This window comes from Brienomyrus brachyistius, unplaced genomic scaffold (assembly GCF_023856365.1).
Source record: "Brienomyrus brachyistius isolate T26 unplaced genomic scaffold, BBRACH_0.4 scaffold45, whole genome shotgun sequence".
Classification (NCBI taxonomy): domain Eukaryota; kingdom Metazoa; phylum Chordata; class Actinopteri; order Osteoglossiformes; family Mormyridae; genus Brienomyrus; species Brienomyrus brachyistius.
The window spans coordinates 2556620-2576201 of NW_026042320.1; the positions used below are offsets into that span (position 1 = coordinate 2556620).

The 19582-nt window shown below is 41.3% G+C and overlaps 1 protein-coding gene across 1 annotated transcript in view; it reads right to left on the reverse strand.

Annotated features, from left to right (window-relative positions):
• Window positions 1-3334: 3334 nt before the first annotated feature.
• LOC125723104 (uncharacterized) overlaps window positions 3335-19582 on the reverse strand; it is a 36824-nt gene continuing 20576 nt past the window's right edge. Inside the window, exons 4-13 of the mRNA XM_048999545.1 lie at window positions 16840-16992; window positions 16244-16409; window positions 15684-15784; window positions 12492-12648; window positions 9886-9997; window positions 9071-9266; window positions 6835-6987; window positions 6451-6622; window positions 6006-6106; window positions 3335-4003 (exon numbers count right to left, since the gene is read on the reverse strand). Of these exons, the coding sequence (XP_048855502.1) occupies window positions 3827-4003; window positions 6006-6106; window positions 6451-6622; window positions 6835-6987; window positions 9071-9266; window positions 9886-9997; window positions 12492-12648; window positions 15684-15784; window positions 16244-16409; window positions 16840-16992 (1488 nt within the window). The 3' untranslated portion in view covers window positions 3335-3826. The remainder of the gene's footprint in view (window positions 4004-6005; window positions 6107-6450; window positions 6623-6834; window positions 6988-9070; window positions 9267-9885; window positions 9998-12491; window positions 12649-15683; window positions 15785-16243; window positions 16410-16839; window positions 16993-19582) is intronic.

The window sequence follows — 19582 nt, forward strand, 5'->3', positions numbered from 1 at the left end:
GTTAACATATGATTAATATGATTAACATGATTACTTATACATTTGCACTACCGCATAGCATGCTATATATTGTCTCCTGCAACTATTTTATAAAGCTATAACTCGCTGTGCACCAGTAGGGGCAGCTTCGAATCTCTCCCTGCAGGTGGTTTCTCCCCCCCTTTGTTCCGCTGTCTGCTTCTCCAAGGCCCCAGCTTTCCTCAGGGTCTGCAGAACTTACTGCAGGCAGCTATCTCGAAGCGAGGTCACACAGTATTCAAAACAATCTCTTCTTGCCTAAGGCCTAAGACACACACAGACCCAATATGCCAACCTCCCGGGCCTACCGATGTCCAATTTTAATTCCACAGTTACCTGAAATAAGAAAGAATTTTATATTCATTTCTATCTTCGACATCGGTATGTAACAAACTCTTCATCATTTATATTCCCATATAATGTTATTTAATATATTTATTTTTCAAGACCTAAAAAAGATGACGTTTTATATGAAAAACTAGAAAGGTTAAAAATATGATTACACTTCTGCAGGTCTTCCTTCAGTCTCTGAGCAAGATCATTCAGGTTCATCTAATTCCAGATTTCAAGCATGACATTGAGAGCTTACCTTGTTAATTTGTTTCATGGGATGCTCACCCTGTTCAAGGACGCTCACCTTGTTAATTTGTTTCACGGGATGCTCACCCTGTTCAAGGATACTTACCTTGTTGAGGGGTTTTTCTATGGACAAGAGAAAGTGTTGCGCAATATGTTTCGTAAGCCCCTGATCGGTTCACAGGACACTTGTCTTCAGGAAAGAGGGAAAGCGTTGCTCAAGGACACTTGTCTTATCATTTCTGATTGAAACCGCAAGCAGCATCACCCAGACAAAATTGGAGAATTAAGAGCGCATTGGCTGAGGGGAGGGGTGAGCCTGGCCAGCTTGACCCCAGCCCACATGCAGCGCCAAAATTAGTATAAAGGAAGGGGGAGATCCCGGTGTTGACCGGAGATCAGCCGTGGGATAGAGCGCGCATCGCCCGGCACTTCTCAGGAATCACGTGTTGGTCTCCTGCCAGGACTGAAAGGGGCTCCCTGGTCCGTGTGTGAAGGTGGGTGATTATAGCACGTCCGATTATAAATAGCTCTGCAACTGCTTATGCCTTTCATTGATTCTTGGGAATAATTATCACTGCTTGTGATAATAATTCTTATATTTCATTGCTTCTTTTCTATATATATATTTATTTTCCTACTGTATCTTTGCATCTTTTCTTATTAGCTATATATAAAATAATTCGATATCCATGGTAGTATGGATTATTTTGCATTTGCTTTTGATACGATATCTTGGTATTGCTGTTAAATGCGAGGTTATTTTGTGTTATTTATTAAAGTGTATTTGAGTGAACCTAAGCGTGCCTGTTTGTTCCTTCGAGATGCTGGAACAATTTAAAACGGTCTTACCCTGCTGCCAAGTTTGCATTTCAGCTGGCAAGAAGCACATTGCGGCTGGACCATATGTAAAGCACAAGTGAGCGATTTCAATGGCTGGCGACTTAAAATTCAACGTTTTTAAATGTTCAATTTTATTTTTAAGGTTTTTCCTAAGAAAGGTTGTGAGAGTATTGAGGTTAATACTATTAAAGATATTAGCTGAAATGTTGCCTGAGATGTCTTCAGTACCAATGGTACACACATTTAAAATCAGCACATTTTAATAACATTGAAGCATTCATATTGACTAAATATTTTGTTCATATGAAAATGTGCGTGTGTGTGTGTGTGTGTGTGTGAGAGAGAGAGAGAGAGAGAGAGCGGGTATACCTATCCTTATGGGGACACAATGTCCCCATAACATGATAAATATCTGTTTTTTTCCCTTATGGGGACCAGGAAACTCTATTTTATAAAGGTCAGTGACTGCTATGAAAAAACTAAAAATGCAAAAACTCTTGTATTTTGCTTGGTTACTTATGGTTATGGTTAGAGCAGGGTGGGGGTTAAGGTTGTCATAGTTAGCGTTAGCATTTTTCCCATAGAAGTGAATGAGCGGGCCCCATAAGGATAGGTATACCCTACATGTACATGTGTGTGTGCGTGTGCATGCATGTGTGTAACATGCTGGGACACACAAGCTGGTAGAATACATGTAGTACAGATAAGCTATGTTGTGAAAAAATAGCATCACTGCTGTAAAGAAAAGTAAAAACTAAAATAAATTTCCTATCCACAGCTGTCACTGGGAAAGAAAAAAAAATCCCTACCAACCCATGACTGACAACCAACAGGATGCAAACCTTTTTTTTTTCATTGATACTTCTGCACTTCTAAATGAAGACGACAGTTTTGAATTCCAGCTGCCAAAACACCAGCGCTGTGCTTGTAATCTACTAAACCTAGTAGCTAGAGAAGATGGCATAAATGCAACATCCAGTGAGGCATACAGGAAATTGTACCATTCTACATTTAGCAAGTGTAATGGTCTGCGGAACAAATGTGGAAGGTCCACTGTTCCCTCCAGCTTCTCCGACCGAATAAGACAAGGTGGAATTCCTTGTTCCTGGCAGTGGAAAGACTATGTAGGATAATCGAAGACAAGGGTGAGGGGGCAGTAGGAGTAATGTGCCAATGTGCTAATGTGCCTAAAGGTCCCAATGTAAGTAAGAATTATGCTATGTGTTTTATTAGTTAATTAAAATGAATGTGTTCAGTTTTTTCTTTTTTGTACAATATTCTGATTTAATTCAATGTAAAGGTAGGCTTAAAATTGCGGTGCTGTTTGTTTTGTTTTCATTACAGGTTCAACCCAGCCGACTTGCGTTCCTTACTGAGTATGCTGCTGTAATGAGCCCTGTCGCCCAGGCAACCAACATTCTGCAAGCGGAATCTAATGCCCAAATGGGGTGGATACTTCCGACAATCAACCTCCTGACCATCAAACTTGACAGTCAAGATGCAGCTGAAGTACTGCAAGCCTCTTGTTGATATGCTACAGACTGGAATTAAGAAGCGTTCTGGGCACATGTTGGGGGATGCTGAGCTGATCGCAGCTTCGATTCTTCTTCAAAAATTCCGAACATAATGGACAAAGGATGATATCACAATCAAAATGGATAAGACAGCATGTGTATACACTGTAAAACCTAACAGTACTTCTTAATAAAAGTAGTTAATATAACAATAATTAATTGTTGGTGGTGTATTTAATTGCCAGTGCTGCCCTTGGATGATTAGCATATGCGGAAAGGTGTTAGGACAGTTGTGATACCCTTTTCGGTGTAGTTCCTGGTACCGCCCACTCCCCTGTAGATCAATGGTGCTGGATGTATATTTGCATAACATGACACAGTACTGTTTTTGACTTAACAGATTTTTTTTAATTCACCACGATTGTGATGAATAGGGCAAGATAACAAAAACCACAGAAATGGCTATTGTATGTTAGCCAGTGACTACGCGAGATAGTATAGTCTCTATGGTTTAACTAGAGAAGGCATTGGCCGGGAAGAAAATGCTGTGAAAATCAACTATTTTGTTTCTCTTGTAAGACTGGGCTGTCTAGGAAAAATATCAAGTCCATATGTACTTCTATAATTGAGGAGATTTCTTTGGGGATACACATATATAAAGGATATATCGAATTTATATTGTATAGAATATATCTAAGCATCATTCATACTCAAATGACAAGACAATTATAAATCCAGGTTATGAAAAGGTTTCTGTGTCGGAAAGGTACAGAAAGAGCCTAACGCAGGTTTACAGGAAACAAAGGTGTGGTGTAGAACACAAGGACATGGACAGAGAATGGCAATGGCACAACCCCTCAATATGATCAATTCATCTACTCTGTGTCGTCCTCCCAGCTGTCAAAGTAATTGTCAGCAAAGTCCAGCATCTGCTTCATGGCCTTGAGGAGCAGGATGTCACAGGTGTCACTCAGCTCACTCTCATCAAAGTAATTCTTCACTGGAATCACATTTGATGGTAGGATGCCCAGACACTCGCTAGCTCTGTAGATCTGCAGAGAGACACATACATTCATGTATAATTTCCTGCTGCTGTATCACATGATTTGTGTCAAACAGGGCTGTAATAAGCCACAACTGAAATGGTATAAATCTGCCTTTAGCAGATGCTGCCAAATGAGAATGTACAGTAGAACCTTGGAACTTTAATAACTCTTAACTCAACCAACTCTGATATCAAACGGGTATTTTTTTTCAAGGCAATATGTTGGATCTCAACCTTTCCTACTAGAACATCTATGGGTCGAGAAGCGTTCAACTGTACAAATTCGGACCTCGAAAGGGTCTATGGTGTTTAATTAGTCTCAAAACTCACGCACATAAAAACCACGCTTGCATATGCACTCGCCAGCAGAAATATCATCTTCACTATACGCTTCACTATACGTATTACACAATACTCACTTGCTCACTCAGTATTTAATTATTACTCTCAAAATATGTGTCACACCCGGCTCGTACGATCCTCATGTGTGCCACGCCCCCCTGATTATCCACGTGTGCTTCCCTGATTATACCCAGCTGTACCCTGTTGTCTTGTCTATTTCAGTCCCCGTCTTGCCTCAGTTCAGGGTCTGTAATTGATGTTAGTTTGGTTGCATGATCCTGTCCCGTCCGTAGCTGCCATTAAATTCCCGTTTACCCCGATTTCACCTCCTGCCTCCTTCCTGCCCGCTTGCCTACCCATGCGCCTTACTCGCACAACCGGCGAAGCGTGACAGAATGACAGACCCTAGGAAGAAAGCACCTTCCGTGATTGAGGAAGAATACGCCGGTTACGCTGACCAGGTGCTATTCTGGATCGCCCAGCCCGGCATCCGGGAAGATCCCCCGGCATGGGGTCTCGTCAGCTGGAGCTGGGTCATCCTGGACCAGCTGTCCCTAGAGGAGGACGCACACCTCGCAGAGGAGGTGCGCGATAACTTCCGGCAGCTGGCCGAGCTCCGGACGGAGCGGTGGGTCGCTCCGAGTGAGCCCGGGACTGTCCTCCCGCCGTCTGCCTTTGTGGACAGCGCGCAACCTCCCTTCCCGACGAGGACCCGAAAAAGGAAGAAGCACGCGATCGTCCCGCCGATCGTTCTGGGGACGTGCGCACTCGCCCCCGCCTCCCTCTCAGCCGGGGAACAGGAGGACTCTCCGGCTGTTCCTGAGGTCACCTGCGCAGCTAAGCTGCCTCCCCGGGCAGCTTCTCCCGTCCGGAGAACACGCCGGGCCGCCGTGCAGCCTGAGTGGCTGCCTCCGCTGCCTGCAGGTCCACCGCCTGAGGCGCTCCCTTTGCCTCTGCCTGCTGCAGCTGCTGCACCCCAGCAGGAGGTCCCGGCTACGCCCGCTGCCCTCGCCACCAAGTTCTTCACCCTCCAGGGACTATGCTGGAGGGTACCACTGTACGACTAAAGTTCTAAAGCTCCTGAGGGCAATTAAATGTCAAAAAACTGTACTACTTGCCGATAGAGTTTTTTAGTGTGATAGTATTCATAACCGGCTTCTACTGAATATGTATCAGAATGTAATCACTGATAAGACTTCTACCCACTTATGCAAGTCGCTCTGGCTAAGGGCATCTGGCAAACGCAGTAAATGTAAATCCAAATTTTGGACACAAATTTGTCATCCATCCATCCATAACCCCCAATCCCATGAAACAGAGGACCTGAGGAAGGAGACACCCAGGCCAGCATCCTGGTTTATGGAGGCGTGAGGCCACAGTGCTGCCCACAGGGTCATTTTGCTGCCTGAAAATATGTTTTAGAAAATAAAATTGAGATAAAGGTTAGTGAGCCATTGGAATATAATAAACCAAAGGTTCAGACCCCCCAGGGCTGTGGGCTCGATCCCTGCCGCTGGTTGCATGTGTGACGTTTGCTTGTTCACTCTGTTTCCTGCTACTGCCCACAAACATTCACCCAGATGAACTGCTATCTCTCACTTGTTCACTGTGTGTGTGTCTGCTGCAAGCTTTTAGTACTGATTCCAATGTTAGACCCAGAAACTCACCAGATCCTTTATGTAGCAGCTGTGATACACCTTCTTCAAGTCCTCTTCCACATGCGGGCACGCTTTGTCCACATGAGTCAGTAGCACCAATAGAGGGACCTCTAAACACAGCAACAGAAACGTCTCACTAGTGACATATTATATGTTGTCTGCCAAAGGCACGGAAAACGTTCAGTTTGCCATATTCTAGTCCGGTAAACTGTACTTCTCTGTGTTCATACTGAATATCCAAATACATTATTAAAGTCATTAGTTCGCATGGGTGAACTTACATTTCTACTTTCCCGTATGATTTTTCAGTATTAATCATGGTTCAGGAAAAGCAGGTGTTAAAGCATATTACAACATGTATATAAATAGTTGCTTGTGAATTGTGACCTCTCCCCCACTGACACACACTCCATCATAGATGCCACCTCCCTCCCTGTTCTCCACACTCACTGACCTGCCGAGTTAGTTCTCTTTCTGATTTCATCAATTTTATTCTTCATTCCTTGGTCCACAATTCCAATTGTGGAGGCGTCTATCACATACACCACACAGTGGATCCTGTCCTTAAGAGCCAATGAGCTCCATGCCTGACAGTTATCAGCTTTCATTGGCTGCACAGGGTTGAACTAAACAAACAAAAAGGTGTGAATGACATGCAGACATGCATTGACTGTGAGATCATAGGAAACTCAAGCGAAAAGCAATGTGAGTCCTTTCATATGACACTTATGTAACAACAGCACATTATTTATGCCAAAAACAATCAGTGAATGAGACTTAATTTCCTGTATTCATATAGCAGTAGTTTTTGAGGTGTGGTTAGATACACAGTTCTTACCTGGTACTTGTTTGGAACGTAGCCCTTCAGGATGCTCTCAATATCTTCAGTTCTCACCCCTCCATCCTCCCTTGCTTCCAGTCCCATGGTGTCACACAGTAGGAATCCCAGAGGCTGTCCGCTTCGGCCCGCTTTTACCTGGTAAGTGCGATACTGGAAGAAGACACATGATGTAATTCACCTTCTACCTGCTTATCCAGTTCAGCAGGCATCTCAAAATGATGTAACTTGGTGGCCACTGGTGAGGAGGTCTTCAGCTCAGGCCACCCACTTTATTTAAACAATACAAGGATAATGGACTTAACAACCAGCATTAAAATGGGGGTGTGGGGAGATTCACTAAGCTTGGTGACACTGCTGATTAGTTTTTTATTTTTCAGGGAGACCAATCACTTGATTGGTGGGCTGGATTTAATAACCATTAAGAATCACATTATGTGCTCAGCCGGTACGATGTGATTTCATATCACGGAAAATACATTTCAGCAGCACATGTCCTGTAGGTAATAAGAACATAAGAACATAAGAACTATACAAACGAGAGGAGGCCATTCGGCCCATCAAGCTCGCTTGGGGAGAACTAAACTAATAGCTCAGAGTCGTTAAAATCTTATCTAGCTCTGATTTAAAGGAACCCAAGGATTCAGCTTGCACTACATTATCAGGAAGGCTATTCCATACTCTGACTACACGCTGCGTAAAGAAGTGCTTCCTTAAATCCAGCTTGAAATGTTCTCCCGCTAATTTCCACCTATGGCCACGAGTTTGTGTATTTGAACTAATGCTGAAGTAACTATTTGGTTGAACAGCATCCAAACCTGTTAGAATCTTATATACCTGGATCATGTCCCCCCTCAGTCTCCTTTGCTTGAGACTGAACAGATTTAGCTCAAGTAACCGTTCCTCGTATGACATTCCTCTAAGACCAGGAATCATTTTTGTGGCCCTACGCTGCACCTTTCTAAGGCCACAATGTCCTTTTTAAGATATGGTGACCAAACCTGCACACAATATTCTAGGTGAGGTCTCACCAAGGAATTGTATAATCTTAGCATTACCTCCCTTGACTTAAACTCCACACACCTGGAGATATACCCCAACATCCTATTGGCCTTTTTTATTGCTTCCCCACACTGGCGGGAATGGGACATGGAAGCATCAACATACACACCAAGGTCTTTCTCATGATCAGCTACCTTTATTTCAGTGACACCCATGAAATACCTGTACTTTATATTTCTGCTCCCTAGATGGAGTACCTTACATTTATCGACGTTAAATTTCATCTGCCAGGTATCGGCCCAGTCACTAATTAAATCAAGATCCCGCTGTAGCTACTGAGCTACTAATTCAGTATCTGCTACACCACCCACCTTGGTGTCATCTGCAAATTTCACCAGTTTACTATATATATTGGTATCCATATCATTTATGTAAATTAGGAACAATAGTGGTCCTAAAATCGAACCCTGCGGTACCCCACTATGAACGCAAGCCCACTGTGACATTGTGCCTCTTATAACTACTCGCTGTTTCCTATCTGTTAACCAGTTATCAATCCAGGTCGCTACGGTACCTAAAATACCTGTCGTTTGAGTTTAAGTAGGAGCCTCTTGTGGGGGACAACATCAAAAGCCTTTTGGAAATCTAAGTAGATGACATCATAGGCCTTCTTATCATCAACTTCCTGAGTAGCTTCCTCAAAAAACTCCAACAGATTTGTTAAACAGGATCTACCTCTCCTAAATCCATGCTGGCTATCCCGCAAAATGTTATTGGAGTCCAGGTAATCTATCATTTTCTCTTTGATTATAGCCTCCATAACTTTACCAGTTATACAAGTTAGACTGATTGGCCTATAGTTAGACAAATTACTTCTATCCCCTTTTTTGAAAGATGGCAATAAGAACATGATGAGGGTAGGACAGTGGCTCAGTGGATGGTGCTGCAGCTTCACACTTCTAGGGCTGGAAGCTCAAATCGTGCCTCTGGCTCTGTGTATGTGGAGGTTGCATGTTCTTGCTGTGTTATGTGGGTTTTCCATAGGTTCAAACTAAATATCCTGCCATAGGGTCAATCCCTTCCTAAATCGCAATGAGGATAACAAACAGCAATTGAAACAGAGTGAAGCTAAAAATAACAGAATATCGTCCTTCCTCTCAAGCAAGAACATCATATAAAGACATCTGGATACACGAATGTTATACCAGGAAATGAAGTTAGACAATCACATTACCTTCAAGGTCAGGCTGGTTTTCATTTCTCCTACTGCAGCTTGGCTTGTAATGTTGCCACGGAAGATAGAGTTGATGGAGTTGAAGAAGCTTGATTTTCCAGCTGTAATCTGACCAATTAGAAGAATCCGAGCCTGAGGCACTGAATCAATGTTGGGCTTGTAATCTTGCAGGTATTGCTTGAGATCAGTTCGTGTGCTAAAAGAACAGACATTTGAATTGGAAATAGGGATTAGCCAGAATTCATAAGGAATATAAACGATCCCATAATAGCATATTACTATGGCTTCCTTTACATCTCATTAGTCATCTGCAACTGAAACCACTTAATGAAGTGTCATGCATGCTTATTGGAAAGTGTTTATTTATTTTTTATTTACAGGTGCTAACCAAAGCTATGCAAGGGTCTTGTTCAAGGACCCAATGGTGACATCACTCTGCGGAACATAAAATCAGAATCTTCAGAATCTTTATTGCAACATAAAATAAAACTTGCTTTGGCACAGCTTGTTACAATTGGAGATGCCCATTACAATAGACCATTAACAATTAGGGCATAAGCAGACAGATTAAATATGAGGCAAAAGATACCCAGCAGAGATACATAAATGCAGTGTAGGTGATAAATGCAGTTAGCAGCTGGTGAGCTAACCTGCAGGGCTGCACACTGCCCAGTGTTTATATGTATGTTTGTGTGGGAGGGGAAGGTTATAGAACTTATGCATATTTTAAACATATATCCATAAAATTATGTGATGCTAGTAAAAAATAAACAAAACAAGTTGTTGATTATATTGGATAAAAACGGGCTTCATACCTGTGGTCCCACACAACATCCCTCCAAGCTTTACCAAGGAGCTCTGGTTTGTTCTCTTCTGTCACTGGGGTACTGCTCCCACTTCCCATTTTCCCAACACCAACTTTCTGACCTGTTCAAGGAAAGCATTGTGTTTTCATTATCGGTCCACCAGTCCCTGGAGAAACTGGGGTTAAGGGCCTTGTTCTCAGGATCTGAACCAGCAACCTGCTGACTACGGCCACAGAGCCCTAACCGACTGAGCCACACACTGACCCATTACCCTTTTGCATGAACCTTTTTAACAATATACTTTATACATTTTCAATATGCCTTATGCTACAGCTGGCTTTGGAGTAAAATGTTTCTTAAATGGATTTTTACAGTGCTTGAAGTAGGGAAAATCGAGTGCCGGTACTCCCCTTGTTATCTTTTACCGTTACTAGCAAATCAAACATAGTAGAAATGTTGCCGGTTCTCTGAAAAGGGAGACAAAGAGGTGCTGGTACAGCCTCTCTCTGAACAGCCCACTTCAAGCACCGAATTTGTACTTATACCTATTATACCTGGTACATTCAGGGCTGGTCCTCACTCATGTGGCGACCTGGGCAGGAATTACCGGCAGTGCCCCCCCTCCCCAATGCAAACTCCAAAATAAATGTAGAAACAATAAGAGTGAAGAAATAAAGATGCTGGTGACTAAACAGTGCCTAAACCAATCTACAACATTAAATAATGGCCGTTTTTATTTTAAAGGGAAATTTGAATGTCAGATTGAACAATAAATTAACTTCAATATATAAATATATATAAATACAGAACATTTAACAAATTTACACAACACTATGCATCCATCTGCTTTTAAGTGTATCCATGCAATGCCAGATGCGTCATTAAATTTGATGCCCCCCCCCTTTTGCCCTTACAACATGTCTAGAAAGGTTTAAAAGAATCTGGGAATTACTTTTATCTGTTATCATACAACCGGGATCAAATGTCAAGTACTACAACTGTTTTTTTTTTTTTTTTTGCTTTCATTATGCTGTTTGAAAAAGATTCATAAAATACTTTTAGAGTTATTGTGTTCACAAGACTGAGTATCTTCTATAGCTGTCATTTCCTTCCTTTGCTACCACACAGTGCTGCTGCTTCATTTTTGAGACAATTTATCTGAAAATAAAACCAGGCATAGATCTTCATTTAAATAATGTTTTTGTTACACATTAATAAAACTCATCCAACACTTTTTTTTTTACAAAATCAAATGTAGTCTGCTTTCACCCTTCATTTTGCTGCCACTAAGCTGCATTGCTTAAATTTTGGGGTGACCTTTGTCAAAATTTAATCAGTGCCAGTTGGCACCCATACAAAGTTTGAACAACACCCAGCAAATAGTTTTTTAGTTATCATCTTAAGGGGATCAAATGTCAAAACTCCATTTTTTCTTAAGAAATGAACCCTAATGAGGGGCCCAAGGTAAAATCTTGTCAGATGTTAGAGGTATCCCCTAGATGTAGCATTTTAAATAAACTCCTCATCCGTGATAAATATAATTTTATATATATTTGCATATATTTTAAGACTGAGACAGAAAGTGACCAATGCTGGAATCATCAGGTAATTTTATTAGCATGGCATCTAATCTAGTGCTGGGTTAAAATGTGTACTTGAATGTGAAATTATACAGCTCTGGAAAAAATAAGAAATCATTCTATATTTTTAAATCCTGATTTATTCCTGGGTTTACTGCTGGAGGCTAAACTACGAGGCAGGCTGCTTCCAGGCTCAAAGTTTCTAAGACAGCAACAAACAAGAATAAGGTGAAGCAGGAGGCAATAACCAAAAACTAGACAGTCAGAAGGTAGAAGCTACTTTCTAACGCCAGAGATGACCGTTAATTTATCCGGCAGTGCCTCATAAATCGGAGGATGACCTCAAGTGACCTTAAAAAGGAATGGGAAAAACATTACGTGTAGGTGTGAAGTGCACTGCTAGGGTTAGGATCATATCAGGCTCCTAGAAGCAGGACTGAAGACCCATAAAGCAAGGAAGAAGCTCTTCATTAATGAGAAGCAGGGAAAAACCAGGCTGGAGTTTGCAAAAAAATATGTACATTTTACACAGGCATGTACCCATAAATTGAGAAATGAGTGAAACAGAAAATTTTGCTGAGGTCTCAATTTTTTCTAGGGCTGTGTGTATGTGTGTATATATATATATATATATATATACACACACACACATATACACACACACATATACACACACACACAGCCCTGGAAAAATTGAGACCATAGCAAAATTTTCTGTTTCAATCATTTCTCAATTATATAATAATAATAATAATTATTATTATTATTATTATTATTATTATTATTATTATTATTATCATATATATATATATATATATATATATATATATATTTAAGCATCATTCATACTCAAGTGAAAAGACAATTATAAATCCAGGCTATGAAAAGGTTTGAGTGTCAGGAAAGGTACAAAAACAGCCTAATGCAGGTTTATAGGGACCTAACCTGTGGCGTAAAACATAGGTACATGGACAGATTGAGGCAACGGCACAACCTCTCAATATGGTAAATTTATCTACTTCGTGTTTTCCTCACAGTTGTCAAAGTAATTGTCAGCAAAGTCCAGCATCTGCTTCATGGCCTTGAGGAGCAGGATGTCACAGGTATTATTCAGCTCACTCTCATCATGGTAATTCTTCACTGGAATCACATTTGATGGTCGGATGCCCAGACACCCGCTAGCTCTGTAGATCTGCAGAGAGACACATACATTCATGTATATTTTCCAGCTGCTGTATCACAAGACTTGTGTCAAACAGGGTTGTAATAAGTCACAACTGAAATGGTATAAATCTGCCTTTAGCAGATGCTGCTGAATGTGAATGTACAGTAGAACCTCGGAACTCGAATAACTCTGATATCAAACCTGTATTTTTTTTCAATGCAATGTCTTGGATCTCAACCTTTCCTACTAGAACTTCTATGGGTCGAGAAGCGTTCAACTGTACAAATTCGGACTTCGAAAGGGTCTATGGCGTTTAATTAGTCTCAAAACACATGCACATAAAAACCACGCTTGCATATGCACTCGCCAGCAGAAATATCATCCTCACTATACACTTGACTCTACACAATACTCACTTGCTCAATCAGTATTAAATTATTACTCTCAAAATATGAGGCACGCGTGTATGTGCTCGTGAGCAGAAAACCCATCCTATCTACGCGCTCGCTGCACCCTCTTATGGAAGCCCTTTAGGGCCAAAACGTCTTAAACTTTTCGCATAGAGACGGAATTATCTCACGGCTACAGACGTTATATTTTTACCTCTAGAGACAGACATATAACTTCACATACAGACGGCATTTTGTAACATGTCTTGATGTCAACAAACTGATCTTTCAAAATAAAAGCACCATTAACTTCTAACCACAAACACCATAACAAAATCAAATTCTTCACCCTTTTGGTTATTATTCTCTGTGACTTTCCTTATGTGCAATTAAATAGACCAGGGTGACAAAATAAGTATTACTGTATATACAATATTGTCATGTAAATAAATCAATACTTATGATTAATCAATTAGCCTATGATTACGGTTTAAAAGAAAATTGCGAAGAGCCATTTTCCTTTGCGTCCCAATGATTTTGATTTCATACATCATAAATAAAACCACATATTTGTTGATAGTGATGTATTTGTGATTTTTTTTCTATAGATCATCTGCAGTATATTGAGTCCCTAAAGATGTCAGGGTGAGAAAATATATTTTTAATTGTTTTGTGTTTCCTCTCAATAGTTTTGTGTTCCCTCACAATACTTTTCCGCTACTAATAATAACTGTACTCTGTCCATTTAAAATACAAAAGATAGAATTAATGGATTAATAAGTATAAACCAAAATAATACAGACATGTCTAGTTAAATGTACTTTACTGTTTACAGCAACTGGCGGTCATTGGGCACAGTGCAATTATTATAATCATTATTATTATTTATTTATTATTATTATCATTATTATTATTATTATCATCATCATCATTATTATTGTCATAAATAATAACAATTATGATGATGATGATTATAATAATAAATATGTATATAAACATAATATTATAGTTGTCTGGTGTACATTGTCCCCATAGTTTAATGCTTAAAGCACACAGGACATGTCTGTATTACAGTACAGCAAATCACAAGCGGGCAAGTGCAGTGGGATCACAAATCTATTGTGTGGCAACACTGAAGTATTGTGAGAGAACGCAAAATTACTTAGGAAATGTTTTGCCACTCTGACCTCTTAGGGGCAATTCAGTGGTACGAACTGTACAGAAATCCACAAATAAACAGGATGGAAGCCACAAATGTAACAAATAGGCAAAACTCAATAGCTTTGTGTTCCCTCACAATACTTTTCCGCTACTAATAATAACTGTACTCTGTCCATTTAAAGTACAAAAGATAGAATTAATGGATTAATAAGTATAAACCAAAATAATACAGAATTGTCTAGTTATGTGTACTTTACTGTTTACAGTAACTGGCGGTGATTGGACAAAATGCAATTATTATTATTATTATTATTATCATTCTTATCATTATTAGGTGCGGCATGGTGGTGCAGTGGTTAGCACTGTTGCCTCACACCTCTGGGACCCGGGTTCGAGTCTCCGCCTGGGGCACATGTGTGTGGAGTTTGCATGTTCTCCCCATGTCGTCGTGGGCTTTCCTCCAGGTACTCCGGTCTCCCCCCACAGTCCAAAGACATGCTGAGGCTAATTGGATTTACTAAATAGGCCATAGGAGTGCGTGCGTGAGTGCATGGTGTGTGAGTGTGCCCTGCGATGGGCTGGCCCCCCATCCTGGGTTGTTCCCTGCCTCGTGCCCATTGCTTCCGGGTTAGGCTCCGGGCGACCCAGCAGGATAAGCGGTTTGGAAAATGGATGGATGGATGGATGTGTGGTTTTTCATGTCTGTATGACTTTATCAGTTGTTGAATGATTGTATCATTAGTTTGCTGAGTTGATAGGTTTCAATAGGTAAACATGGAGGCTCTGCAAGGGATTAAACTCATTTACATCATTTCTTATGGGGAAATTTAACTTGGAACTCAACCAAATCCTAAGTCGACCAGCCTTCTGGAATGAAGTAAGTTTGTCTTCCAAGGTACCACTGTATAACTAAAGTTCTAAAGCTCCTGAGGGCAATTAAATGTCAAAGAATTGTACTACTTGCCAACAGAGTTTTTTATTGTGATAGTATTCATAACCGACTTCTACTGAATCAGTATCAGAATGTAATCACTGATAAGACTTCTACCCACTTATGCAAGCCGCTCTGGCTAAGGGCATCTGCCAAATGCAGTAAATGTAAATCCAAATTTTGGACACAAATTTGTCATCCATCCATCCATAACCCCCAATCCCAGGAAACAGAGGACCTGAGGAAGGAGACACCCAGGCCAGGATCCTGGTTTATGGAGGCGTGAGGCCACAGTGCTGCCCACAGGGTCATTTTGCTGCCTGACAATATGTTTTAGAAAATAAAATTGAGATAAAGTTTTGTGAGCCATTGGAATATAATAAACCAAAGGTTCAGACCCCCCAGGGCTGTGGGTCGATCCCTGCCGCTGGTTGCATGTGTGACGTTTGCTTGTTCACTCTGTTTCCTCCTACAGCCCACAGACATTCACCCAGATGAACTGCTATCTCTCACTTGTTCACTGTGTATGTGTCTGCTGCGAGCTTTTAGTACTGATTCCAGTGTTAGACCCTGAAACTCACCATATCCTTTATGTAGCAGCTGTGATACACCTTCTTCAAGTCCTTTTCCACATGCGGGCACGCTCTGTCCACATGGGTCAGTAGCACCAATAGAGGCACATCTAAAAACATCAACAGAAACGTCTCACTAGTGACATATTATATGTTCTATGGAATAAGCCATCATAGCAATCAGCACACTGATGTCTGTCTTACTCAGAAGCACCTGCCAGCATCACTCTGCCTTTCCTCAATCCACATGTGTTCAGCTCAGCTCATGTTCATACCCTAATCTTCAGTCCCAACCCTTTAAAAGTGGGCCCTATGTGACAGAAAGCCCTCCAGCTTCTCACAGATGGAGCGGCTCTGTGTGGAGGAGCACCCAGGAGCTCCTTCAGTTACAGCATGAATACTGTTCCTGCCAAAGCCCCGGAAAACATGGTTTGCCATTTTCCATTCCAGAAAGCTGCTCTTGTTTTTACTTTGTCACGTTCCTGTATGATTATTCTGTGTTATTCATGTACCCCTGCCCAACAACACACACTCAATAACAGATGCCACATTCCTCCCCACTCACTAACCTTGAAAACTAGTTTTCTTTCGGATTTCATCAACTTTCTTCTTCATTTCTGTAGCCATAATTCCTAATGTTGAGCTGTCTATCACATACACCACACAGTGGATCCTGTCCTTAATTTGTAACTCTGTCTGACCAGCACCAGGTTGCCATGGTGATGCAGGGTTGAACTAAACAGACAAAACGTTGTTAATGACACATTACAAACAGACATGCACTGACTTTGAGATCATGAGAAATTGAAGCAAAATGTTGTGTATCTCATATGACATCTGTGTAATTCCTTATTTATGTGAGAACAAATCAATGGATAAGATTTAATTTTGTCAGAAGAGAATGTAGGGAGAAGACGACCAGTATCTGTAAACATGTGACTGTTATAAGCCATTAATGGGATCAGACATGCATGCATTCATATGGCAGTTGTTACTGAGGCCTGCTTAGATACACAGCTCTTACTCAGTACCTTTTTTTTATGCAGCCCTTCAGGATGCTCTCAATATCTTCAATGTTCACCCCTTCGTTTGCTTTTCTGAGATTTAGTTTCCTGTATTCATATAGCAGTTGTTTTTTAGACATGCTTAGATACACAGCTCTTACCTGGTAATCGTCCGGTATGTAGCCATTCAGGATCCTCTCAATATCTTCAGTTTTCACCCCTCCCTCCTTAGTTGCCTCCAATCCCATGGTGTCACACAGTAGGAATCCCAGAGGCTGTCCTCCTCGACCTGCCATCACCTGGTAAGTGCGATACTGGAAGAGGACACATGATTTCATTCATCTTCTTGCTGCTAATACACTTCAGCAGGCATCTCAAGCTCAAATAACATGGGGGCACTGATGTGGTGGTCTTCAGCTCAGGCAGCCCACTCAAGTTTGCTTAAGAAAAACACCAAATGCAGATAATCTACTAAACAGGCAGCATTAATATGGTCATGTGTTGTTCTGTGGGCCAGATTTAATGCTGATTAAAAATCCTGTCAGACCCCTAAAGTACATGTTATTGGAACGATAGATGTGAGAAATGTCATTTATGTCTATGCAGGGTCACAGAAGTCCGGAGCATATCCCACAAAGCAGGGAATAACCCAGGATGGGGAGTGACACACACCATTCCCACACACATTCACACCTATGGACAATTTAAAAACTCCACTTCACTCTGCAGTGTGTTTGGGTGATGGGGGAGGGAAGCCAGAGAACCCAGAGGAATGATGGGTAATGGCAATAAGCACATGAGGGTAGGACAGTGACTTGGTGGGTGATGGGGAGGGAAGCCAGAGAACCCAGAGGAATGATGGGTAATGGCAATAAGCGCATGAGGGTAGGACAGTGACTTGGTGGGTGATGGGGAGGGAAGCCAGAGAACCCAGAGGAATGATGGGTAATGGCAATAAGCACATGAGGGTAGGACAGTGACTTGGTGGGTGATGGGGAGGGAAGCCAGAGAACCCAGAGGAATGATGGGTAATGGCAATAAGCACATGAGGGTAGGACAGTGACTTGGTGGGTGATGGGGAGGGAAGCCAGAGAACCCAGAGGAATGATGGGTAATGGCAATAAGCACATGAGGGTAGGACAGTGACTTGGTGGGTGATGGGGAGGGAAGCCAGAGAACCCAGAGGAATGATGGGTAATGGCAATAAGCACATGAGGGTAGGACAGTGACTTGGTGGGTGATGGGGAGGGAAGCCAGAGAACCCAGAGGAATGATGGGTAATGGCAATAAGCGCATGAGGGTAGGACAGTGACTTGGTGGGTGATGGGGAGGGAAGCCAGAGAACCCAGAGGAATGATGGGTAATGGCAATAAGCACATGAGGGTAGGACAGTGACTTGGTGGGTGATGGGGAGGGAAGCCAGAGAACCCAGAGGAATGATGGGTAATGGCAATAAGCACATGAGGGTAGGACAGTGACTTGGTGGGTGATGGGGAGGGAAGCCAGAGAACCCAGAGGAATGATGGGTAATGGCAATAAGCACATGAGGGTAGGACAGTGACTTGGTGGGTGGTTTGGGGGTTTGAATCCTGCCTCCTGCTCTCTCTGCATAGGGATTACATGTTCTCACTGTGTAATGTTTCATAGTGTGGAAGAAATTTAGCAACTGAAATAAACTAAAATTCCCACTGCCTTTCCAAACTGATTGGTATGAGGAGCAGTGACAGACATTCCAGACTGATGGGCCATTGACAGTATGCAAAGGTCTGGTGACTCCAAAATCACTTCAAAGTTGTAACACTTTAGTAATCAAACCTCATACAATTCTTTGAATGTCTCATTCACCTTTGTGTAACCAGCCCCTATGTCTATAAGCTTCAGAGCTCAAACGTCTTGGCTAGAAATGTTTATAATGTTATTTTTTTACAATTTGTCAGCACCACTGAAAATAGGTTTTTGAAAAGTATATGTTTAAAGTAGATTTTAACAAAAAAAAAAATAGAATAATCACATTCTAAATGATCTTAGATTATTGGTGCTGAGTTTGTGCTGAATAAAAGCATTTGTAGCACTTTGGGATAAATGTTGTTTAGATAAGTGAAATATTTTACAGTTTTTCGGAATTGCTGAATTATTAAAAATCATTTTGGGAACAAAACTGCCAATTGCCAAAAGTCATTTATTGAATCAGTCACTTGTTTGGCAAAACTTTAACCCATGCTCACCTAGTTAGAGACAATTTGCAGAACTCAGTCACCCTTTTTGCAAAATTCAAAACACATTCTCATTCATAAAAACACATTTTGCGCGATGGTGAACTTTGATGCAAAATAGAAAACACAGGCCGCAGAGGTTAAGCGCAGCCAGCACACAGTAGTCATTTAAACACAATGACTCAAAACTGTTCACACACATTTCTAAACATTTGAAGAAGCCAAAGAGTGACTAGAACATAGAATACATGCCATATGTGAATATGAGTTGAATTTCGACGTCAAGGTACAAATGGGCCTCACAGAGGATTCTTTCTGCATCGCCCAACAAGGGATAGCATCACTAGTCCCAGCCCTGAGACATGGTGATGAATGAACATTCTTCCGTGAATCTGGCTTGGCAGTTGCACAACATTTTGCTGTAATATGCCTCTCATTTGTTTACATTTTGGCTTTGTCATTTACAGTAACTTTTCTGGAGTACTTTGTACGGCAAACGTTATATATTACAGTTTTTCTCAATTGCTTTGGCTCAGTTCTCAAATGATTTTTTTATTTCCCAAAACATTAAGTTCAGATCTCTGAACAATTCGCATCTTTTTCACATCAGATTGGAATTTCTTATTGATTTGAGCAAATTGCAAATGCTTTGGCACATGTGTGCAAAGAGTACATACAACTGTCTGCAGTT